Source organism: Bos indicus x Bos taurus, chromosome 8 (assembly GCF_003369695.1).
Source record: "Bos indicus x Bos taurus breed Angus x Brahman F1 hybrid chromosome 8, Bos_hybrid_MaternalHap_v2.0, whole genome shotgun sequence".
NCBI classification, from domain to species: domain Eukaryota; kingdom Metazoa; phylum Chordata; class Mammalia; order Artiodactyla; family Bovidae; genus Bos; species Bos indicus x Bos taurus.
Window position 1 is genome coordinate 69,009,167 of NC_040083.1, and position 26,314 is coordinate 69,035,480.

At 38.6% G+C, this 26,314-nt stretch overlaps 1 protein-coding gene across 4 annotated transcripts in view; it reads left to right on the forward strand.

Annotated features, from left to right (window-relative positions):
* Positions 1 to 26,314, forward strand: part of XPO7 (exportin 7) — a 91,309-nt gene that overhangs the window by 43,681 nt on the left and 21,314 nt on the right. Inside the window, exons 1-11 of one of the 4 annotated variants that reach the window (XM_027549793.1) lie at positions 11,187 to 11,277; positions 11,816 to 11,962; positions 14,386 to 14,479; positions 15,247 to 15,413; positions 16,376 to 16,468; positions 18,836 to 18,940; positions 20,386 to 20,551; positions 21,146 to 21,219; positions 22,534 to 22,653; positions 24,072 to 24,218; positions 25,038 to 25,210. In XM_027549793.1, coding sequence (XP_027405594.1) covers positions 11,257 to 11,277; positions 11,816 to 11,962; positions 14,386 to 14,479; positions 15,247 to 15,413; positions 16,376 to 16,468; positions 18,836 to 18,940; positions 20,386 to 20,551; positions 21,146 to 21,219; positions 22,534 to 22,653; positions 24,072 to 24,218; positions 25,038 to 25,210 — 1,307 coding nt within the window. In that variant the 5' untranslated portion in view covers positions 11,187 to 11,256. Of the gene's footprint in view, positions 1 to 11,186; positions 11,278 to 11,815; positions 11,963 to 14,385; positions 14,480 to 15,246; positions 15,414 to 16,375; positions 16,469 to 18,835; positions 18,941 to 20,385; positions 20,552 to 21,145; positions 21,220 to 22,533; positions 22,654 to 24,071; positions 24,219 to 25,037; positions 25,211 to 26,314 lie in introns of those variants that run through there. The other 3 variants (XM_027549795.1, XM_027549796.1, XM_027549794.1) reach the window with 3 other exon arrangements.

Sequence of the window (26,314 nt, forward strand, 5' to 3'; positions counted from 1 at the left end):
ACATGAGTATTGAACTTATAGGATTTTTCCCCTACATAGACCTGCTTTTAAAAATGAAGTTTTAGGGAAATGATAATATAGCAGAAAACTATTTACATGTATGATTGTTTCAAACTGCAAACTTGGGTTCCCACAGGGCTGGGTGTTGGCTTACTTTCCTAAAGTGATCAGCTAGGCCTTCATAATCTACTCTGTTACTCAGCCATTTTCATAGCAGAATACTTTGTTTTGGTCTTTTAATACTGTCAGCATGGCAGAATCAAGTTCCATTAAAAGGCATTTGGGAAACAACCTTTTTTGTAAAAGAAGTGAATGTGGCAAAAACCAAGTGTATTCTCTTTTTTTCTTAGTAGAACTCCATTTATAAATCATAGGGTACAAAATTTTTATGCCTAGAGCCTATTACCGTTTTTAAGTGCTGTCAGTTACCACGCCATGCAGTATTCATTTCAGAGTTATCTTTTATGTTGCACAACTGCTTTTGTGTTTGGAATGTTAGTTTAAAATGATGTCACAGCTCTATAGAAAAAATTTCCAGAGTTTAATGAAGAGTGGTTACTTTGTCAGTTAAGGTCATTTCTGTGAACTAAACTTCAACATGGATTTAGGAGAAATCTTAACATGAGAACTCTGTCCTTGATGGCAGCAGCCTTCTTGGTGATGACTTTGTCTGCATGACTTGTCCCCTGAGCCTCTTAGCTTGACTAAGGCCTCCTTGCTCTTCAAGGCCAACTCTCAGCTGTCATCCCAGGACCTCCCTTCACCATCCTCCCAAAATTCCCTTGATACCACTCTCTGTCAAAAGAGTCCCCATCTGCCGCACTCCATGTTTAATGTTTTTTATGGTGTGGTGTGATGCACATTCTTTTAATAGTAAAGAGCATAGGTGATAAATTCTTGTGGCTTTAGCTGCCAGAAATAGCTTTCTTCTGCCCTCCCACTTGATTGCTTGTGTACCTGGGTAAACATTCTGTGTTGATCATTGTCCTTCAGAGTCTTGCAGGGACTCCTTGTCTTGTTGGCAAGTGTTGCTTCTGTGCTGCCCAGAGCCATCTGATTCCTGATCATTTATGTGTTTTACCTGACTTGGATTTTGTTTGTGTTTTTTGTTCCCATCGACCGTCTCCTTGCCTCCTGGGCAGCTTACAGAATCTTCTTTTTTTCAGGCTTTTCAGGTTTCATAGCGGTATGCCTTGGGTATGGCCTGATCTTCACTTATGCTGGACTTTGGTAGAGCTTTCCTTCTGACATCTATGTTCTTCAGCTCTAGGAGGTTTTCTTGGATTATTTTGTTGATGTTTCCTCTCCTCTGTTCTCTGTGCCCTCCGGAACTCTTGTTAATTAGATGTTGGACCTCTGGAATCAGGACTGTGATTTTATCTTTGCCCTCTTATTTTCCATCTTTTGCTCTACTTTCTGAGAGGCTTTAACTTGATTTTCCAACTCTCTTATGGAATATTTTGTCTCTGCTATCATATTTTTAATCTCTAAGATCTCTTTTTATGTTCTTTGAATGTTTCTTTTTTAGAGCACCCTGTTCTTACTCCCAGTTGCAAAATATTTTCTTATCTCTTTGTCAAGCTTAGTAATACTTTTATCTTTATGTTTTTTCTTTTTTCAAGTTTCCTTTTTCCTGCACAGTTTCTGTTTGTTACAGGATTTTTTTTGTATTTGTTTTGTTTGCTGCTGTTACAAGAGAAACCAAGGCATGTTAAAAATTTTCAAGAGTATATTTGAGCAAAAATCAGTTTCAATGAAGCAGCATCCAGTCTGGCATATAAAAGGAGCTCCAAGGGGCTGTACAAAATAAAAAGACTTTAGGTGAGAAGGGAGCAGGAACAAGGGAGTCATACTAAGCAAAAAAACTAATTAGTTGTTGCAAAGTTGCTTTCCTTTAGGGGATGGCAGGGGTCTATCCAGCAGATTACCTAACTAGTGCTAATCAGGCAGATCCTGATTGACTGGTTTAAGACTCCATTTTTGGGAGAGCCGAAACTATAATTAAGTCTCGGTTTTTTATCCAACCATAAGCAGCTTCACTTGAGGCCTATTTTGTATTTTAACACTGTCTTCCATGTTAAAATATGCTTCTCTGGTGGCTCAGACTGGGAAGAATCTGCCTGCGATGTGGGAGACCCCGATTAGATCCCTGGATTGGGAAGATCCCCTGGAGAAGGGAAAGGTTGCCCACGCCAGTATTCCTGCCTGGACAATTCCATGGACAGAGGAGCCTGGCAGGCTACAGTTCATGGGGTCTCAGAGTCGGACACAACTGAGCAACTATCACTATACACACTTCCGTGTTAAAAGCTTTCTTCAGATTTGTGGTAATCCTTATTTCCTCATAATCAAGATGGAAAGACTGCCAAGCTGATTAGAAATGCAAAGTGTGGATGTGAGGCTTGTCTGCTTGAGGCATCACAGTGACAGGTAATCCAATTATGCCATTTGTTGGGTAACCTCTATATCAGTGTATCTTTAGGTATTTCATTTGTGACTAATGGGATTCTCAGGGGAAGATTTTCCAAACTCCTGTCAAGGGAGTCCAGTCTGGACACTGACATTTCTGGGTACAAGGAGCCGGGTAAGGGGGCATTTGATGTGTATGTGGCCACTTAATGGACTATCTGGTGCCCACATCCTCAAAGGTGCTTTCGACTGGCTTGGTGTCCCTAGTCCAGAGACACTGAGTAAAGATACCTGGCAGTCTCACTTCTCAAAGATACTTTTACCCTGTTCTTTCTTGCTTTGGCCACCACACTTCACCTTAACATCTGAGCAGGGAGTGTAAAACAGCTTGGTTTCCAGTTCTTTTCACCACTTGCAAGATATTTGGCCTTCTTGTGTCAGTTAAGTCAGTTACTGCTGATTTTTCTGTATTCCAAAATTTTGTCCTGTCTCGTATCATATTTCTTGTGAGATTATGTTTGTGGGTTTTTTTTTTTTAAATCCCTTTAGTGTTGTTTTTGTTGGGCTTGGGAAAGGAACAAGATTAAATATGGGATTACTCTGCCATTTTAACCCAAACCCCCAGGAGGCTTTTTAAGAGTTAGACAGCCATTTATTTTTATTTACTTGGCTGCATCTGGTCTTAATTGTGACATGCGAGATCTTTTGTTGTTTCATGGGGGATCCTTCATTGAGGTGCATGGACTTTCTAGTTGCGGTGTGCAAGCTTATTTGCTCTGTGACCTGTGGGATTGTAGTTCCCTGACCAGGGATCAAACCCACACCCCCTGTGTTGCAAGGCCAATTCTTAACCACTGGACCACCAGGGAAGTCCGGACATCCACTTATGGGTGACATTTTTATGAAACTTCTACTGTGTGCTGGACACTGAGGCACACTTTTGTCCTTTTCATGCACTGTGCACGTTAGTACTCATTTACTAAAATCACAGTAAATAAATAATCAGTATAAATGGCCATGTAAACAAACATTTGGGTCAAATTGTACTAGAATTTGAGTGTTATACAGTTATGTAAGTTAATAAATACCTCTCTTGAACAAATGCCTGTAACAATGGCAATATAATTCTATATCTGTGGGGAAATATGTACTGAATACTACCCAGTCTGGAAATGGGTGGAAATACAGTTGGTCCTCATTACGGTAGTTGGTTCTGTTAAGTCGCTGAGAACACTGAATTAACAAATCGTGAACAGTTTCTCTTGCAGGAAATACAGGGTTAAGTTCCTGCCAACCTCTGGTCACATTTTCCTCAACCAACCTTTGTTTTATTTGTATTTCTACTTAGAGACACTTTTTTAAAACACCTTTATCTAACATTTTTTCACACAACCTTCTGGAGCTTAGGAATACTAGGTAACACTTGAGCACTGTGCATGGGGCCATTTTAAACAGCATAATTGGCAACAAAAAGCCCCAAATTGCAAAAAACATGACATTAAGTAAACTACAAGAAGGACACTTTTTAAGTTATGAGAACTAAAGCAAAAACATTACCTTGTTTGACCTCAGCTGAGAAACATGTGTCAGGGCACTCAAAATTTTCACCATTCTGTTCATGTCCACAAATGACACAGTTGCTGATAGTTTTGACTTGGGGATTACAAATAAATTTAGCAAGTAGATAAATTTGCAAATAGGGGACCCACGAACAATGAGGAGCAATTATACAGATCTGACCAAAAAGTTCATTCAGATTTTTCCATAAGAAAACCGGAACAAACTTTTCTTTGGCCAGCCCAATATACCCTGTACTGTAGCCCTGCAAGGCAAGGCATCTAGAACGTCTCTAGGGCTTCCCTGGTGGTTCAGTGGTAAAGAATCTGCCTGCCAATGCAGGAGACACAGGTTCGATTCCTGGTCCAGGGAGATTCCACATGCTGGGGAGTCACTGAGCCTGTGCGCCGCAACCACTGAGCCTGTGTTCTAGAACCCAGGAGCTGCAACTACTGAAACCCACGTGCCCTAGAGCCCGTGTTCAGCAGCAAAAGAAGCCACCACAGTGAGAAACCCACATGCTGCAACTGGAGAAAACCTGCACAGCAGCAAAAATCACAGCCAAAAATGGATTAATATAATTAAATTTATATATATATATATATACATATATATATATATATATACACACACACACACACACACAAATGAGGAGGGCATGGCAGCCCACTCCATTATTCTTACCTGAAGAATTCCATGGACAGGAGCCTGGTGGGCTTCAGTCCATGGGATCACAAAGCATCAGACACAACTGAGCGACTAAGCACACAGCACAGCACGTATATATATATATATATGTGTGTGTGTGTGTATATATATATATATATATATGATACCTCTGTAGAAGAAATTGTAGGTTTTAATGCATGTGCTTTAAAAAACTGTTGTTCTTCACTTTTTAGTAGAAAATATATTTCATAATAGCAAGTAATAAACTCAGTAATTAAGAATGTACCTACATTACTACATTGACTTTTACAGCATTGTTAGATACATATTATGTCTACTTAAAGAAATGAAAACTAGTTTGAAAGATTTGAGTAACTTACTCACACTCCCACAGCTTATAAACAGGGGAGTGGGGATTTGCCTGATATCTGAGGTCTTAACTCAGGTTATACTGAACCTTCACTCTAAAAGGATCCTTGTTCCTGCTGCTAGGTCACCGGCGTTGTTTGTGTTAGAGAGATGTGTGGAAGTGTTAACCTGATTGATTTTTTTGTTAAATTCCCTGTTTTAAAAAGTTTGGCCAGTTGTTTTCATGATCTTTTTAATATTTGCTTCCTTTTAAATCTGATTTACTTATATAATTAGAAGCATGGAATTTAGAACTGGCAGTGTCTTTGTCAAATAATATAATAAAATCCACCTATTTTACACATGAGGAAGCTGAAGCTCCAGGAAATAAACTTGCCCAAAGTCACACTGTTATTTACTAAGTGAAGTGAAAGTAAAAGTCGCTCAATCGTGTCCAACTCTTTGCAACCCCGTGGACCATACAATCCATGGAATTCTCCAGGCAAGAATACTGGAGTGGGTAGCCTTTCCCTTCTCCAGGGGATTTTCCCAACCCAGGGATCAAACCCAGATCTCCCATATTGCAGGCGGATTCTTTACCAGCTGAGCCACAAGGGAAGCCCAAGAATACCGGAACGGGTAGCCTATCCCTTCTCCAGGGGATCATCCTGACCCAGGAATTGAAGCAGGGTCTCCTGCATTGCAGGTGGATTCTTTACCAACTGAGCCATGAGGGAAGCCCTCCAAATTGCAAGTTGGCAAGGAGTTAGTACCCCCAAATTAAGTCAGAATCTCTTATAATACCATATGCTCATTACTTTTTAACTTTGACATCTGGAAGTGAACCACTGATAGGAGACAGAATTGCATTACAGCAGGTGGAGGAAACTCCAACGTCAGGGGCCAGGGCTTATGACCTGCAGCCAGCTAGCGAGAGCCTGCCCTGAGGGAAGCACTGTGCTCTTACTGTCATTTGATTAGTGACACTTGAAAATGCAGGTCCCAGGTAATCAGATCTGCTGATTTTTTATGGGAAACTAGAAAACCAGATACTGTCCTGAAATGTTGGCAACCGTGTTGAACACTGTACGGTGAACACCACAACGTGCACGGGCCAGTGTGAGGCTGCCAGTGTGAAACCCGTACTCCAGAGGATTCCGCTTAGCCGCAGCTTTCATTCCTCTGCACTCTTAATGACTATGAGAAGGAACCAAAACTGGTTTCTAGTGACGTGTTAAATAAAAGCTCTTGAGTCAAATGTGGAAGTCAGTAAGCCAGGCACAGTTAGTCTGGCTGTTTACCTCATGAAATGATTTGTTTACATGTGTTCTAGCTGTGTGTCACCCACAGTGCAAACATCATATGTGTTTATTACAAGTGAGGATTGATTCGTATTTTGAAGCTAAGTGTAGAATTTTGCAGTCTCATATGTTAGGAGACATGCTATCCTTATCTAATGCACGCAAGGCTCTGGCACTGCGTTATCGCCTACTGAAAGTACGTATTTTATCTTGCTTTACGGCAGTAGACATTACACAGCAACTGCAACCAAAAAGCTTTACTTACTCTCTTAGTCCTCTCAGAAAAAGGATGTCCCTCATGCATCCAAAAATCTTACTTTATTTATTTCCTGAACAAATAATGGGAGTTACAGTTCTAAAAGCAGAAATTGGTATAAAACTAAAGCATTCTAAATCTAATGTAGTTGTCAGTTACAGATGGACTTGTTTTTCATCAATATAAGAAAGAAAGATGAGAGTAAATACGTGAAGAACTTAGGGAGCACTGTGTCACTCTTCCATCTCATTCTAAAAACTTCTTATTGGAATATAACATGTGTACAGAAAAATTCACAATTATAAATGTACACTTCAATGGATTTTCTCAAAATGAGCATGCCTCTGTAATCAGTACCCACATTAAGGAATGAAACATTTATCCATACTACTATTGATGGACATTTGGCTTTCACATTTGCGAACTATTACATTTAGTGCTGGCATGAACATTCCTATTCAAGTGTTTTGGTGAACTTGGCATGTATCTCTGTTGGGTATATACATAGGAGTGGAATAGCTGGGTCATGCAATATTCAAACTGCCAGCATTTATTATTGGTAAGAACAAAAGTATTGATAGCAATAAGCACTGACATACTTTTTCAAATTTCAGCTTTTAGAATGTATTGCCTATCGCCTTCTTGATTTTATAAATTTGTTTTGTGAATTCTGATTAGAAGCAGGATCAGCTATTAATTAATAGTAATATGTTCCTATTGAGAGGAGTTAATTTATAAAAGATTACCTGTACAATTGTTGGGGGGGTTTTCCCTGCTTATAAGTAATATCTACTTGTGGTCAAAAATGTAGAACTTAGGGAAATACAGAAAAGAAATTATGAGTCTCCCATAATCTCATCTCCCAAAGATAATTGTCAGTATGTTTTCATACAGATTTTCCTTTATGAATTTGCTAACATGTATCACAGATGATATACTCTACATAGTTATTCCACTTGCTTTTTTAAAATAAATTTTTATTGGAGTGTAGTTGATTTGCTTTGTGTTAGCTTCTGCTGTACAGCAAAGTGAGTCAGTTTATTTATGTATATATCTCCACTCTTTTTTAGATTCTTTTTCCATATGGGTCATTACAGTGTCTTGAGTAGCTTTCACTGTGCTATAGTAGATTCTGTTGTATGTGTGTGTGCTTGTGCAGTTGTGTTCAACTCTTTACAACCCCACGGACTGTAGCCCACCCGGTTCCTCTGTCCGTGGAATTTTCCAGGCAAGAATACTGGAATGGGTTGCCACTTCCTCCTTCAGGGAATCTTCTTGACCCAGGGATTGAACCCATGTCCCTTGCGTCTCCTGCATTGGCAGATGGATTCTTAGCACTGAACCACCTGGGAAGCCCAGGTTCTCATTAATTATCCCCTTCTTCTAGTTTATCTATCCCCTGCTTTCCAGTCTCATAACCAGAAGTTTTTCTATTTCTATTATGTAAATAAGTTCATTTGTATCATTTTGTTATGGATTCCACTTACTAGTCATATCAGACAAATTTTGTCTTTCTCTGCCACTTGCTTTTTTAAGCTAAGAATAATTGTTATTACTAGATTTTAGGAGTTTTTAAAAACATCTATGATGATTGCATATTCATTATTGACAATAGGAATGCCTTATCGAATAGATAAAAATAAAATGTAATTAGTATATCAAATCAATTTTATTAGCCCTACACTTTTTAAATCATTTCTTTTCTGGCAGGTTAAGTATACATCTTTTGATTTACCTAACAGAGTTTTTTCCTAATACACAGAAAACTTCCAACTAAGGAAGATCTAAATTAATGGAGTTTATGAACAGGTTGAAAGTGGCTTGATTTTTTTCAAATTTCAGACATCCTGATCATGAAAATTCAGCTACCAAATTGGTGATTCTGACTGTATATCCTCCATGAGCGCTCCTCTGGATTGAGGGTGTACGTCACACTTTGTACTAGAGCGGTGCTTCTGATCGTTTCAGGTGGTTTGGGTGGCAGTCAGATCAAGGATGTACTTTGCAGAAAACCTAGTCATCCAAAGCTTGTGCTTGTTTTCTAGTCACTATTCAGCACTATTGGGAAAGTCATCAAATCCTTCCTAAAAACGAGTATCCTGGTCTCTGATTAGAAATCTCCAAGTGGATTTTTTTTTTCCCAAGCAGTGAGACTAATTTAAAAATATATACTGTCAGGCTTTTTAAAAAAAAGCAGAATGTGACAAAATAAGTTCCAGGATATGCTTTCTGGAGTTAGTATAACATCTAATGCAGAAACAGAAATCTTCATTTTCCCAAAAGGTACAGGCAACTCCTCAGATAAATCATTAATTTTGGAGGCCTGAAGTCTCAACTGATTGCACCTTATATTGAAATGAGGATAATTGAGCTGCATTTTTCTCTATCCTGGTTAAAAACTGTGTAAAATAACATTATTGCTAAATAATAGGATACATTCTTTTAATACTTTTTAATACCTTCATTGTAACTGAATTGTTGGTGAAATCCAAGTGCTGTAGATTTGGAGGTTTGATTGTCTTGAGTGTCTTGTACTAAAGTAATGCTTTTCTAGTTGAAGATTGCTTTCCAGTTTTGTGAAGATTTCACCCAAACATGCTTTTATATTCCAGTGGGACCAGATGGAGGTTTCTCTGAGAATTATCAGTTTGGCAGCCTCAGGAATAGAAAATAGACTTGCTTCTCTGGAGTCTCTTCTGTGACTGAACCGGCATCGTGTAATAGATGTCCTTAATAAGAACTGGTTGAATGGGAGAAGGAACTGCGCCAGGGGGTGAGATGCAGTGGTGCTAAATGTGAAATAACTAGTTTTAATGGCTCAAACAATTGTGGGATAAATGGTTTTATTCTGGATCCCCCAGAGAGGTGATTCAAAATGATCTAACTATTAGATTTGCTTGCAAAACATTAGGATCCCAGAGAACATAAATGTAAATGTTTGATTCCCCTTTCCTTCTATGGGCAACCCAAATAAAATGACTATTCACCCTGTGGTTTTTAGATGTTTTCACTAATTGTTTGGGAAAACAAGATTGTTTCCCATTTGTTCTTTTGGAAACAAAGAAATAAAGCTTTTGTTCTTCTAAATGTTCATGTAAATGGTCAAATTACTCTTTTGGGTTTTTTTTTTTTACGGTCTTGTTTCCTGAGCTGGGAACTCATTACCAGACTTAGCCTGCAGTGTGCTTTTGTCTACTACATCAAAACAAATCAAAACAAAGCAACAACCAAAAAGCCCACCATAACCTGCATGTAGGTTTCTAGCAGTAAGGAACTTAACTACCAGTGACAGATGCTTAGCCATCGTCATGTGAACTACTTTGTTGTAATAAATGTAAATAAGAGTGGCAGCCGGGTGGCGGTTGCTCCTGGATCTGACTGATCAGACTTCAAGGAAAGTCATGATACCTTAAGCAGCCTGACCATTTAGGGAGTTCTGTTCAGGATGCTTGTAGTGGGTGGTCAGAGGTTATGAGGCTGCTGCTGCTTACTGAAACCTCATACCACCCTTTGATGTCTTCTGTGTTAATTATTTTTTAAATAATTTGTTCCTGTTTTAGTTAATCATTTCACAGGCAGGGTGGGGGGTGGAGGTGGAACCCAGTCTGCTAGGTTGAAACAAAAACCTCCTGAAGGAGATTTAATCTCTTGCTTAGGAATGTGGGGATTTATAATTAAACGGATGCATTGGGAGTTTGGCCAGCAGTGGCAGACATAACACTGACTTGCACACATGTCTTATGGAGTATATGAGATTAATTGGCCTTATCCTCTATTCCTTGTGTTTGTTTATAAGCTATATGAAAAAATCAGATTTCTCTCAGTAGAACTTTGATCACTTGAGATCTGGCTTTATGAGTACAGTTTTCTCTGCTTTCAAATTGAGGAAGGTATTAAGTGGGACCCCTGCAAGTCAGGAACAGATTAAACAGATACAGAGTCCCAAGGTGTTTTGAAGAGTAGTTTGTTTATTTTGTTCTGCAGTGGAGGTGGTGGTTTTTACTCTTTGGAGGGCTTTCTGAAGTGCGACTGATAATCCGAGTGTCAGGCATCTGTCTTTCTTGTTTCCTTTAGGTTAATGTTTGAAATTTATTAATCAGATTGAGTAAAATAGGTATCCTGCCCCCAGGGCTTTCCTGCTTAGTAGAAAAGCTGTGATTTATAAAGTCCTAGCTTAATGAAATAAAGTGATAATGAAAAGCCTTGGGCAGACTGGCTGTGTGATATATTTTAGGCTATTTACACAGGTTGGTTTGCCTAATTATTATTTTGGTTCTTGTCAGAATTGTCATTTCTAATAGTAGTAGGATCCCTCAAACTATTTAAACCAGATCTTACTTGCTGCTGTAGAAGTTCAAATTTTCTTCTTAAAGTCCAAATTGGTCCTTTAAAAACTTAACAGATGTTTGCCCACCTCTCCAGTCAGTGAAAGGTGATAGTTACATGAACTCTTTCCTCTTTGCTTTTAAACACCACACTAAGTGGAAGTGAATTTGTATCCCTTTGGGGTTTTGACCAAAGCACACACCCATCCCCTTCCTGCCTCCCTGGAACTGGTTCAAGATTTGGAAAGTAGGGTTTGTTGGGGGCGTTTCCCATGTCTTATCTCTGCCTGAGCACATGCTCAGGTTGAATTTATTTTGACCCTGCGCTTTAAATTTGGAACCAAAGCAAGAGTTTAAAGTACAACAGAAGAGAGTCTCCTGAACTTTAGACATGAGGGACCCGGGGAGGAAGGTGCGTACTTGCATTCTGAAACTTAGAGGTTGGCCATCTTTGCGTGTACACATAATTATAAGCTGATAGCTACAGGCAAAAGGAGAATATTTCAACCTATGTAAAGATCTCTGTGACGCTTACATTGTGTGTTTATGTGCTTAATTTTACAGTGATGACTTAGTAATCATAATCTTGAAATTGATGGCAGAGCAAGTAAATTCTGCATTTTTCTTTGAAAACATTTTGGAGAAGCTTAGGATAGATATTTGCAAGGAAAAAAATGTATCATTTGTGTCTGAACTTTAAGCAAATGACTGAAAAAGTGTATAGATTTTAGGCATTCTGTCATTTTGTCTTCTAAAGCATCAAATGAAGAGGGCTGTATGTGGTTATTTTTAGATAAAGGTCACCCAGATTCTCCTCCACATTGAGAAGCAAGTCTCTCTTCATTGATTATTATTTATCTCCATCTAGTAATTTCAAGCACAGTATGTATGTAGTCAACTTATGTATGTAGTAGACTGGACTGATTTCTTTTTTGACTGATCTTTTCCAGAGCCTGGCCCAACTAGAGAATCTGTGCAAACAGCTGTATGAAACAACAGATACGACCACTCGACTGCAGGCAGAGAAAGCCTTGGTTGAATTCACCAACAGCCCTGATTGCCTGAGCAAGTGCCAGCTACTCCTCGAAAGAGGAAGTGTACGTAAGATTTGAAAAATCCTAAAGAGGAACAGGTTTAGGAAGATATAGTCTGGTTCTAAGTTTAGGGGTGGATTGGGATAACTTCTGTTCCTTGATTCTTCTAGGTACCTCTGCCTTCTTAATTTTCACTTTTAAAACAAACCAGACCTGCCACACTAGCAAAAAAGGCCTTCGGAGTCACCAGGAAAATCTCACTGAGCGTATATTTTTGTCCTATAATTTTTATTCTTGAATCAAATTTCTGGGACTCCTTTTCTGTTTTTTACACTTATGTATCACTTCACACCTTTTACAAAGAAGACACGGCTATATATAAATGGCCTTTCTTATCCACAACATTCTTGTCACCTTTCTGCTCTGTGTTTCCTCCCCTATACCACAACTGCTGCTTTTTGTCTTAGATGTGCAGGGGAAAAATTTTCCTTCACAGTGGAAATGACAGGAAGTTAGAATGTTTAAAATGAAATTAGAACTTCTTCCGGCTTAAAAATGGCATGCAGTGATCAAAATAATGCTTTCATGATACGTAATTTGATTAAGTTAATATTTTTGGCAGGACGGAGGTCTTAGGAAGGACAAGCATCCATCCAGGGTATCATGAAAGGGCATCAAGAGAGTTTAGAATCCCAGCTAGACCAGCAGCCAGCACTCTGCCAGAGACCAGAAGGAAGTGTGAAACGGAGGAAAGCCATTAATTTATTGAGAGTATAGAATTCTCAATGGCTTCATTTTTAAATTTGCATTAATAGTGTTAGAGAATTTATGCAGTAAATAGAACAGACTACAGTTGGCTAAGTGATATCCTTAGTAGCTAAAGAAGTTGACTCTTTCCCAAGCGTCTGGAGGTTAAAGCATCATGGTCAGAGATTGGGTTGTGCTCTGTTCTGTTTTTGCATATAGTATTTTTATATTTCTTTTCCATCACTTGGTTCTGGTATTGAACAGTTTGGATTCGTACTGTGGGAGATTCACAACTAACTCTCAACTGACTGCCACCGAAGCCCCATTGTCATTTGTGACACTGTTAACTCCAGTTCCTCACACTGATAGTCAGCAGGCTGGAATAACACAGGGGTGGTGCAATAGTGAAAGACTTAATTATAGTGGATTCTTCCTCTTTGATCTCTATCGACTTCTTCATGATTTAGCAGATTTATTGGAGTCATATTCAGAAACCATTTTCATATTATATAGTTTACTGTTATACACTGTGTTCTACAGTTATAGTAGCCTCTTGCATTATTAGTGATCTGACACACCTGCTTTAATCAGTTTAAACAATGTTCAAGCATTGAATAAAAAATCACATGTCAGAGTCAACTTTTTTTGGTGTGGAAGCCATTAACATACATTGTTTTTTTAAGTGGAATGTAATTGCTTTACAATGTTGTGTTTCTGCTATACAACATGAATCAGCTATATGTATACATGTATCTCCTCCCTCTTGAACCTCCCTCCCATGCCCTCCAAAGTCCCTTTTATAGATTTTTTTCATAAGCTTAAGTTATTTTTATATTTGATGGTATGATGTAATGCCTGTGAATAGCCTCTATAGATAGCCTACTGCCCTAAGGACTTACAGTTTCGTGGTAAATTATGTTCGACCCTTGATTAAATTATTTTGGTGATTCTGAGTCTATCCCTGTTATATGATGTTATATGTAACACAGCTGCATGGAGGAATTCGAATCTGCGTATGGCTCCTTCTTATATATTATGGTCAGATTGAATACTCTGCTTCTCCATAAGTTTAAAATTCATTAAAATCTACACTTGAGAATATGGTAATGCTATTCCTTTGCTTAGGGCATAGTTTTTTTCTTTCTCATAAGTAATTGTTATGAATTTGCTACTAAAACCAGCATATACATTCCCCAAAGCAGTAGCTGATTGATAGTTGTACTGATGGAAAGATACAATTTGGGGATTAACTACACAGCATAAGGCGGTGGTTCCTTCTAATACTACTTCTATATTTTTTTTTTCTTCTTTCTAATGCTATACTACAGGAATATTATGAGGTGAAACTTTTTTAAACATTGTTATAACAAGGCTATTGGAGAAGATTTTTTGATTTTAATGAAAGAAGAGATTTGTCTTCTATAGAGCTTAATATCTTTCTGTAAAGATCTCTTCTAACTTCTCCTCCCTCAAAGTGATACAGATACTTGTATTAGATTCAGTTTGATCAGGCATTCACTTTATCCTGCCCTTTATTCATGACTGAAGTCAGCTTAATGAGTACAGATGATGAATGGGCTCATTTTTCCTTAGTATGAGACCCTTAAAAATCCAGAGGATCAAATGTAACAAAGCTGATTAATTTTTTTAAATCTGAACTCAGATCTCCAAGTTAAAAACTTTGACTGACTAACTTAATAAAATTGAATCCTAAGCCCTTTCCCCCTCTCTTTTCACAGTCATCTTACTCCCAGTTACTGGCAGCTACATGCCTTACAAAGCTTGTATCGCGCACAAATAACCCTCTACCATTGGAACAACGGATAGATATTCGTGAGTAGAAAGTTGTCTTTTCTCTCTTAAATTAGTTTGTTTAGTGATATTCTAGTAATAGTTACATTTATGTTGCTTGTTTGATAATGTTCTGAAGTTACTAGGCATACAGAATATCTAGAATATAGTTTCTTTCCAGAATTGGGCTTAAAAGTGAAGAGGGCCCAATATAATTGTTCCTAGATAAAGCCCAAGTTAGCTGTTTTGTTTTCAGAAAGTTTCTTTTACCTGGTCTTCACCATCACTGGTAACTAAGAAAAACATTGCTGAAGATTTTGAATTCTGTGCCAACCATGCTATTTAACCATCAAGAGCTAGATTCAAGGCTCCCTTACTTCAGGTTCTTCATTGTGACTTGTATACAATTCTGAGCTGAAAAGTTTGGTGATGGTGGTTTAGTTGCTAAGTCGTGTCTGACTCTTGCAACCCCATGGACTGTAGCCCACCAGGCTCCTCTGTCCATGGGATTCTCCAGGCAAGAATACTGGAGTGGGTTGCCATTTCTTTCTCCAGGGGATCTTCCTGACCCAGGAATTAAACCAGGGTCTCCTGCTTTTGCAGGCAGATGATTTACCAACTGAGCTGAGGGAAGCCCTAATAGTTGGAAAGTTTAGTGAATGTTAAATTTAAAGTCCTGTTTCTCAGTAGTGTGAATAATTAAGGAAGTTTAGGGTAAAGAGTCTAGATTTACCACTTCTTAGACATTTAACAACACACACCCTTCCCTGGCAGAGCCATCTCCAATGTAGACTATTTCTGTTTTATAGGGAACTATGTGCTCAACTATCTTGCCACTCGGCCAAAGCTGGCCACTTTTGTGACGCAAGCACTTATCCAATTATATGCCAGGATCACAAAGTTGGGCTGGTTTGACTGTCAGAAGGATGACTACGTCTTCAGAAATGCAATCACAGATGTCACCAGGTTTTTACAGGTACGACATACATACTCAATGAAAGAAGTGAGGCAATATATGCTTGCTTAGATATTGATCTGCAAATGGGATTGTTTGGTACATTTTCTTCCGTATCTTTTTAATTCTTAATGTCTTGGTTTCACATGTTTACATGTCAGCACAAACCCTACTTCATTCTTTCTACTGCTTACATACTATTCCAGTTTAAAACACTATAATTCATTTAACTCTTCTAGGCGAGTATTTAGTTAGTATCTATATCTACACTGGTAAATAAATACTTTGGTGAATATTCCTTGTGTGTGTGTGTTTGTGTGTTTATACTTTGAGCTAAGTGTGTTTATAGTGTGAATTCCTAGCCTTTGAATTATTCAGTGAGAAGACATGTGTATTTTGGGTTTACATGGATATTCCAAATTACCCTCAAAAAAAGTTATTCCCTCCAACAGTTAATATGTCTGTTTCCCTGTACCTCCACCCTGTGAGCTCAGCTTTCTTATTTTTCCAGTTTCATAGGTAGAAAGAATTGGTAGCTTAGCATTTGAGTTATGAATGAGACAAACAAATTTTCATATGCTCATTTACTACTTATTTTTGCTTTTTGTGAACTTCCTGTTTATATCTTAGGTACATTTTTTTAATCAGTTCTTTGCCCTTTTTTGTATACAGCCTTTCATATAAATTATTTTACACATTCATTTGTCTTTTATCTCAGATGTGATTTGCTAATTTCTCTTCCTACAATATGTATAGTGTAAAGCTTGTGGATATTTTTAACATACAAAAGGTTTCAATTTTGATGCAGTCAGATTTAGCAGTCCTCTTATATATCAGTTAGATTTTGTGTCCTGAAAAGCAGCAGTTTTAAAATACCAATTTCTCATACCTTGTCTAGGCAGTTTAAGTATGACTGCATTCCAGATGCTGAAATCAAGCTGCACAGGCCAACTCTTTCTGCCTTACCTTTTTTTTTAAACCAGGATAGTGTTGAATACTGCATCATTGGTGTCACGATTTTATCGCAGCTAACCAATGAAATTAATCAAGTAAGTGCTACAGCCTTCCTCATTGAAGTAAGTGCCATATTTTTACTTAGTATTGGTGTTTTCTGCCTGTGTGTGGGATGATCTTTTTTGGCAGTTGTGTGCTTTTGCGGTAAGTGATTAATGCCCTTTTGAAACAAAATAGTTCCATGGGGTTTTCCTCTGTGAGTGAGGTCCGGATGCCCTTCCATCTCCAGAATATTTTTTCTCTCATCTCAGCTTTCCTCAGTGGTATTAATGTTTAATGTTAGAGAAGAGCGCAATGATCCTAAGTCAGAACTTAGGAAACCCACATCACTGGTGTGCTCTTTCTGCTGTATAAGTTAATGTATTTATAATCATTCAAAAATCAATTCTCATTTGCCTTCATTAAAGATTTTGCTGATAATCTTTTCAGAATGCACAAAACATTCTGCTAAATATCAAATAATTTGTTAAAATAGTCATCGATGTCACAGATTACTACAGAGGAAACACCAGTGGCTTTCTTTTGCTCTGGCTATAATATTTTTTAGTCATTTACTTTTGTATCCAGCCAAAATGTTGTAATTATTGAACAGGCCTGAATTAATTGTAACAGCTCACCCTTCAGCTGTCAGCTATTAATTACATTGCATCACTGTTGCTATTGCTCGTACTTATGCAGACTTTTAATTAACCCTGAGAAATTTAACTGTGAGTTGGTATTTTAAATACACTCACTAGCTTAGAGCCTATTAAAATCTGGAGTCCATATTGTATTCTCTGTCACATGCAATCCACACTACGATTGGTAATTATTAAAATAATAATTTATACTTTTGAGTGATTTCTGTGTGGCAGGCACTGTTCTAAGCACTTATATTAATTTTATTCTCACAGTAGTCCCGTGAGATAGAGACTCTGGTTATGCTGTTTTCTGGATAAGGAAACCAAGGCACATAAAGATTAACTAATTTGCCTATGATATCACAGTTACCAGGCGACAAACAGTGTATGAATTCAGACCCGCATAGGCTTATTGCAGAGCCTATGCTCTTAATTTGCTTATTATTTAACCACTGCTGTCCTTGTAGTAACTGGAATAGGAAATGGCAACCCACTACAGTATTCTTGCCTGGAAAACTCCATGGACAGAGGAGCCTGGCAGGCTACAGTCCATGGGGTCGCAAAGAGTCGGACACGATTGAACACACACACAAACACACACCCTTGTAATAAGAGAGCATGCATTAATTACGTACAGATTGTGGGGTTAATGCTCTTCCTTTGGAAGCTTGGCTCCACAAAATCCATCAGTGTTGGTATTTTAGAATCTTTTCAAAATTTTGTATTTATCTTTCTTAAGAAAGCAATAGAAATATGTGTGATGTACTTAAGATGTAATTATTCTCTGGATTATGATCTGTGTAACAGATTGTATACGGCATCTAGTATATAATCTAGTGATACCTTTTTATCTAAGACATTTGTAACACAGTGACACTGAGGCTAAAATCATAATATTTTTAACTCTGTGCAACTGAATTTTCTATTGGCTTTTTTTTTTTTTTTTTTGCTTTAGATTTAAATTAGAAAGCATATTTCTGTTATCATTCCAATTTGAACTTAGAAATAAAATTGGGGGGTGGAGGTTCCATAATGTGCCAAAAGGAAGATGAGCTCCCTCCTGCATGAGTTGATCAGTATATAGAAGTGACTTAAGCTTACAGTAAGTGGTTGGACTAAATATTGTTGGCAACCTTGAAATTCCTTTAACACTCTTATTGAGTATGTACTGTGTGTCAGCTATAGAGGACATACGAAAGAAGTAAGAGATTTAATCCCTGACCGCAAAAACCTTTAAAATATGACTGAAAAGACAAGGACAGAGGAGTGAGAGACCAGTACAGCCCCTTGATTGAAGTCCTCACTTCTGTGGAATAGACTGCATGTTGAAATAGGTGAGAAAAGAAAGGGAGTATTATACAGGCTATTGCCATTTATCTTAAGTTCATGGCTGTAGTAACTTCAGCTCTGACTGGATTATTTAGCAAAATTCAAGCCTTACGACTGTCTGTTTTTGAGACTCAGCCTCAAAAGAGCATGATAATAATTATTAACAAAGTCTTGCAACAGTTTGTTAAATATTACCTCCTTAAGTGCAGAGGAAAGGGAAACCTTGCAGTGGAGTCACTGTACTTTCTTCCTATCTTCCCTCTGTAAATGGTAGAGACATGATGTCCTGCGGAGCTGTTGCCGCTTATCGTCATCCTCATTCTCTCACTAGAGTTTAATAGTAACTTAAATGTTTAAAATGTATTTTGTTATTTTTGTTGATCTTATTGAAAAATCTTTCTACTTTATTTGAAGTCTACAAGAAAAATTTTTTCTTTGCCATTAATTTTAAAACTTGTGTTGGTTTGTTTTTCTGCACAGGCAGACACCACGCATCCTTTAACCAAGCACAGAAAAATAGCCTCTTCTTTCCGAGATTCATCGTTATTCGATATCTTCACACTTTCGTGCAATTTACTAAAACAGGTGAGATTGTGTGTTGGTACCTACTTCCTGGTTCCTTTTGAAAGAATCAGAGTAACTGGAGACTTGTTAGATGTCAGCTCTTCACTGACCCGTGAGAGTTTATGTATCTATTTAATTATCATCTCTCACATAATATATATGTCTGAGATGTTGATGACCTTCCAGTCTGAGAGAAAGAATTATTTCCTGATTTCTCATCTGTTCCCCTAGGTAAGGAGCCGAAAATGAACACTTATCCCATTCTCCTATTTTAAAGAAACTAGTTTGCCATGAAGCTTGAGGTTTTTGTTGTTTGGTCTTTTTAATATCCACATAAGACCTTCCTATATGGAGTTAAAGCATCTTCCTTTTATGGTGTTTGATTCTCAGTGCTCTGAACACAGGCTCAGACTGCATTGTTAGCACATTAAAACTAGGCTGGCTCCCCTGTCCCCTGCTGAGTTACAGGCAGCAAATAAACAAGCAGCATCTGTAAGGAAAAGCAGATTTTGAATTTTTAACATCCATTTAGATTTCATAACCTGAAGGGGCAGACAGTATCACCGAAGGAAATTAACTGTTTTAAAATAGAAAGTTGGTATTTCAATTCATATATTGATAGTCTTGAACTAAGGAAGAAATGTTAACCTGTAAATTGTACACATTTATAGCTGTGTTTGGATGTTTTGTCCATATAGAAAGCCAAATGGAATTACCCTCTGATTTTGTGTTCATTTGGGGTTTTTGTTTTATTGTTCTTGTTCTCATTTTCCAGTGTGTCTCAATTGTAATATGAGAAGCAAGGTTGGATTTTTCTTTTGTCCCAGTAAATGATGTCCATCCATCTTTTCCTTCGGCTACCTAGTTTTATTTCAGAATTCCCCAAAAGTCCTCAATTTGGGCAAGCTGCCTTGTAAAAACTGTTGTACCCTCTAGAGGGGGAAAAAGCTTGTGAGAAAACAGGATTGAATCCTCTTCTGATACTGATGCTGTCAGAAACGAACCAGCTAGTCCCTGAGGTCACAACTGGTAGAAACTTGAATCTCATAGTCACCATAGCTCTGGGGCATTACTGAGCTGTAGGCAGGTACACTGCTGATGAATAAATAAAAAGGATCTAACATGGAAATGAAGTAACCATTCATCCCATATTGCTTCAGAATTATCTGCGGCCACAATGTCTGCAGCCTGTAAAGAGTAAATGTCAAAGAGGGTGTTTCTTAAATACTAGCTTCATGTTTTTATGCACATGAAACATGTGTTAATAGTAAATAAGGAGCCAGGAGTTTCATGGTGATGGAAGGACTTTAAAGGTACTAGAAGTGCTGCATCCCCTGGCAGAGAACCACCACTCGACTGTGCTGAGCCACCTCCTTTTCTGGCTCAGCAGCCTCCTTGTAAGTCTGGTAGCAAGCTTGGAAGAAAGGAGTGACTGTTTGGGGCTCATTATGTGGTCATTTTTACAGGCTTCTGGAAAGAATCTGAACTTGAATGATGAAAGTCAGCATGGCTTGCTGATGCAACTGCTCAAGCTCACTCATAACTGCCTAAACTTTGATTTCATCGGCACTTCCACTGACGAGTCCTCAGATGACCTGTGCACGGTACAGATCCCCACCAGCTGGAGATCAGGTAACATGGCCACACCCTCGCACCAGGCTGCTGCTCCCCTCTACCTGGAGTCAGCAGAGTGGGCTCAGGATCCCCTGGCAGATCCCCTGCTTGCTGTCAGAGAAAACTTGGGAGACTGGTGTGGGTCTTTATAAAGTTAGGGAGCTGCACTTGGGAGGATCCCCCAGCTGGGGCAAACTCTTGGTTACCCGGTTTCTGATGGATGTGAGTTTGACCTTACATTTCTCACCTAGAGACTTCTGCTTTCTTGCTCATTTGAGAGAGTTTCTAGCTTTAAAAACAAAGAACCTGTGCATGTGCTTGGTCCTGTGTTCCTAAAAGATAAAAGTTCTTTCTATGAAGAATCCTGCTTGTCTTACATTGTTTGAGAATCAGAAAAAATGAATCCATTTCTTAGAGGAACTAAAAACTAATGCTTTTGTAAAAAAAAGAAAGGAAAACAAAAAGCCCCCATTAGTTTGTCACTTTCAAAGGAAATAAACATTCTGTAAGATAAGAAAGCAGGAAGATAACACTCCCCGATGACTATAGAGCGCCGGAGTGCACCGGCCCCAGTGTGCAGACAATTCAGTAATGTGCTCTTTTCTCTTTCAGCGTTCTTAGATTCTTCAACTCTGCAGCTGTTTTTTGACCTCTATCATTCCATCCCTCCTTCATTTTCACCTCTGGTGAGTCAGGACTACAGTGTCTGTTTCTGGAATGTAGTAGTGGCGAATGAGCCTTATGTTCATTGTGTTGTACAAAATCATAGAAGTAAAGTTTCTTCCTAGGAATACTAGGGTTAGTTATCTAGCCTGTTGAGATAAAGCTTGTCAGTTAAAGGTTCTCACTATAAAGCCTTGATTCCTTTTAAACTGTTCCTGTCTAATAACAAAGTGCTACAGGTGTCAAGTTCTTTTGGTCCCCTTTGTGTCTGACTTTGTACTGTACCTCGAATTGCCACAGGCTAGAATATAGGGAATTCATCTTATATGGTCTAGTAGAAGATTGTCAAGACTGAGATTTCTGAAAATCCCTCAGGCCTATGTTATATAAGTGATCAATGGAAGCTGTATTAGAAAGGCAGATTTGCATACTTGTCCTTAATAAAATTTGAAAGCTCTTGGGAATGCTGCATTTCTCCTTTAAAGCAATAATTAACCTCAAATCCCAAAATTCATTTGGGTCCTAAAAAGTCAGTGGTCTGATACTTCAGATTGTTGGTGTAAAATGTTGTTGTACAAAACTTACAAAGAAAGTAAAGGAATGTCAGTGGGTGTTTTGCACAGTGTTTCTGCGTAGACTGCTTTCCGGGTCACTGTGTCACTTTTCCAAATTAATGCGGACTTTCACTTTAGCAGAAACATGAATTTGTGTTGCTTGTATCATTACATTTACTCCTGCTGTTAGTCAACAGAGGTCCACCTCCCGGAGTAGAAAGTAGGGAGAAGAAGGGCAGAAAATAGATCAAGAGGGGCTAACAAAATGTAAATTTCTAGTGCAATGGGGAAAGGGGAAAATGTTTTCATTGTAAAACCTGTTTTCTTCTGAGCATAGCTCTGACTTGGTTATTTCATGATAGCACTACATAGCAAAACCTGATAGCCAAAAGGCCTTAATAAAACAGGAAAAAAAAAAAAAAAAAAAACCTATGTCTAAAGCATTGTTTACTGTCAGTTTCTTGGTATTTTCAAGTTTAAATATGTATCTTAAACACAAAGAAGCCATAGGGGTGGTTGAAAAATAATACCTGTATGAAGTTCCAAACTGTGGATTTAACCAGTTGTTATGCTCACTGTGAGTCTAATGCCCTTTATTTTTCTTTAAATAAAGCTGTTTCAGATATCCTCAACTACACCTTCCTTGATCTTTTTTTTTATATCATTATAATGATAGCAGAGGGTGACAAAACAGAGAAGAATATTTATAGCAAGGGAAAGAGTAATGAAAAGAGCTATACCATCTTTTCTGCTCATTTGTGTTTTGGTTGTGCCCTGCTCTAGGTGTTATCCTGCTTAGTACAGATTGCCTCAGTTAGAAGATCCCTATTCAACAATGCAGAGAGGGCCAAGTTTCTCTCTCACCTTGTTGATGGTGTTAAACGAATACTGGAAAACCCACAGGTATGACTTTTGAGAATTTACTTTTATTTTATGTGTATGTGTGTATAAGCATGTATGATTAGTATATACCTCTCTGTTATCATGCAAAAAGCTCAATCTAGAGGTCACACATAGCAAAAACCCTAGAAAACAGTTCAATCTGTTATCCTTCAGAAGATTTAAGTGAATGTCTGTACATAGATTTTTAACATTTACCCAGAAAAGGAGCTTGTCCCTAGATTCAGGAATGTTGAAATTATTGAAAGGGTCACTTCGAAGGAAAATAAGGAGAGAACTAGTCATTTTGTGTGTTTTTTGTTTTTGTTTCCATGATTTTGAATGTAAATTATTTGCCTAAGTGAACAGAGCTACTTTTAGCTAGGAAGGGAGATTTCTCATTCAAATATTATTCATTCCATAACTCAGTTGTCCTTCTTGTCTTTTTCAGTCCGAAAGATTCAGCTAACACCTCCTTTTTTTAAGTATCACTTCCCCACACTAGGAAATATCATAAATAAGACCCATTCACTTTTAAATATACTCAGTTCTGGGACTCCCGTGGCAGTCCAGTGGTTAAGACTGCATGCCTTCACTGCGGAGGGCGTAAGTTCGATCTGGGGTCGGGGAACTAAGATCCCTCATGCCATGTGGCGTGGCCAAAAAAAAGAAAAGAAAAAGAAAAAAAAAAACATTACTCAATTCTTTCCTTTTTAAAAAGTCATTTTTTCTGTCAGCAAATTGTATGGAGTCACCTACCACGGGCCAGAGATGTACTGACAAGCAGAAGAACCACCCCCCCACCCCCGCCCCCACCCGCCTGCCTTCTCTAATGTAGGAGAACATGTGTAAGGAAGCAAATATACTGGTGTAGTGTGCAAACAAAAGTGTCTGATACAAGTAGATAACAAGATACATAAATGTACTAATACAGTGAGTTTGTTGTCATGAATGTGGGATAATAAAATACATGAAATATTTGTGTAACTTTGCCATTCTAGTTGTGCTTAATGATAAATTAGACAGCTGTGAAAATGAAAATTTCATTACTTTTCATTCGATCAGTGGGAAGCAAACAAACCTGTTAAATCTGAGATTGTGCCCCTTTCTGCCATTAATCAACATTACAGCCCTGGCAAGTAGTATGGTCCTTCTGGGCTTCTGTTTCAGACTCTGCCAACTGAGGCCAATAACCCCATCTTCCAACATGATTATTGTGAACAGATGAGATAATAGATGCAATAGTCCCCTTTAAAAGTGACTTTTTTAAAAATTGTTTTTTAATCATACAAATGTGTCGTTCAGAATGATGGCCAACATCTCAGAAGTTAAAGCACATCTCCCACCGCCTCCCCATCCCCCATGCCATCCCACATGTCCTTTGGGAAGCAAGTTAGTGAGTCATGTTTTACATTTTCTTTTCCTCCCTGTACTGTCACCAGAGTTTGTCAGACCCAAACAATTACCATGAGTTTTGCAGACTACTGGCCCGCTTGAAGAGTAACTATCAACTGGGAGAATTAGTGAAGGTGGAAAACTACCCCGAAGTCATCCGATTGATAGCTAACTTCACGGTGACCAGCCTACAGGTTTGTCGTGGATTGCTTGTCTCTTTCTTCCTAAACATTAGAACCTCTTCCCTTGCTTGTTGGTTTTATTTAACCTTATGGCATTACAAAGAGTGTGGTTAGGAGAACATGAGGGAATTGCAAGAATAATACTTAGATTCAAGGCTGGGAGAATTCTTTCATAGTCCCCCTAAAAAAAAACAGGCAGAAGAGTGAAAGGAGACTCAGCACCCTCTCTTTCTTAGCCGTGTGTAGGCAGGGGTTCTCTAAAGTGATGGCTTGTATCAGAATCATCCAGAGAGCTTGATGAGAAATGCAGGTGCTTGGGTCCTATTCCCATCATTTCTGGTTCACTCGGTCTAGGGGGGGAACCTTGGCACCTCTATTTCTAACAAGCTTCCTACGAGACTATCTTACATACTGATGTCTGAGAGCCACTTACTCAACCAGCTCAGGACAGCTCTTCTCACTGGACGATTAGTCTCTGAAATACCAGTAAACACATTAGACTGGTTCCAGTACATAGGACAAAGCCCATCAAAGTTTATCCTTTTTTTTTTTTTTTAATCCTTTATTCTTTATGTCAAGTGGCTTGAGACTAATGTACTGTGTACACAAATGAGAGCTAACATCTGATTCTACGGATCCCTTTAATAGACTTTGCTGTGTCCATCCACCCACGATTCTTTCTCCTCTTCCTTCCTTTTAGAGCATCTGTGGTTTGATGCTTCTGGGACGTCTAGGAGGTCACATCAGAGCATCTTAAGAGATACTAAATTTAAGATTGGACCTCTAGGCGATATGGTGGTAACAGAGGCCTACTCTCTTGGTTTTCTTTAGCATTGGGAATTTGCCCCAAATAGCGTGCACTATCTCCTGAGCCTTTGGCAGCGGCTGGCAGCCTCCGTGCCATATGTGAAAGCCACCGAGCCCCACATGCTGGAGACATATACTCCTGAGGTCACCAAAGCCTACATCACATCCCGTCTGGAATCTGTGCACATCATACTCAGGTAAGGAAATGGACAGCCTTCCTTTTTCCCTACACATGGCTTGGTGTCAGACTTGTGAGGGACCCGACACCCAGTTGGTAGACGCATCCTTGATATGAATCTTACTGGAGCTAACACCAGAATGGATATTTTTTCCTGTCAGTACAACAGCTGATGAGAGCATAATGTCTGAAAGAAGAGTCTTTTTCTCTTTAACATCCTGTTCACGTATGTCCCTTCTTCACCCACCATAGCAGCATCTTGGAATATGAAGCATATCCACTGATTTTCATTAAACATGAGAGAAGCATTTCTAAGCTGTAGGTGACAACAGTTATAACGTGTAACATATAGGTGCTTAATGTGAACTTCTCAAGAAATAAGTGGATAAATAAAGCATGCTGTCCAGAGCTTACTAGAAGATACAAGAATCCCAGGCAGCTGGCCACTGATTGCGTTAACCTGACACATGGGTTCTGTCTTCTTGACTGCCAACTGGACCAGAACTCTATAGTAAAGAAATGTCAGACCCTTTCAGAAATGACCTATATAAAATACAGTTATTCTTGGTGTAGAGACCTTTCTTATATATTTTTTCATTGGCTGTTTCTCAGGAGAATTTACCTGAACTCTGACGGTCTGGTTGTTTTTTCATTTTTAAGTTGCATGCATAATTTGCTCAAATCAAGTAAATTTGTCATAATAATTATAGTCTCAGTTGTGTATGACTTGAATCATTTCAGAATCTGGGTATTGGTGAAGCCTACTGGAAAGCATTGTTCTGTTAGTGGCATAGCTTTTATTCCTAAGGACTCAGCAGGTTTCAGGCAGGCCATGTTGGGGAGTGGGGATATGTATGGGCTCTGGGCCCAGTTACTCAACTAACAGCTGTGTGCTCTTGGGCCACATTATAATGGAGATTAAATTACTGTGTCCTGGCCTAGTGTATAGACCATGGTTAACACACAGCTCTGAGCTGCCCGTTGTAGTGGCAGTGATGCTGCTGGATTGTCATATAACCTTGTCGTAACAGTAGACAGCTTAGGATATGATCAGATTTTTAAGTCTAGGAAACCAGTGGATACGACAGGACATGGTATAGATCCACAGTGCCTTGTCTGCAGT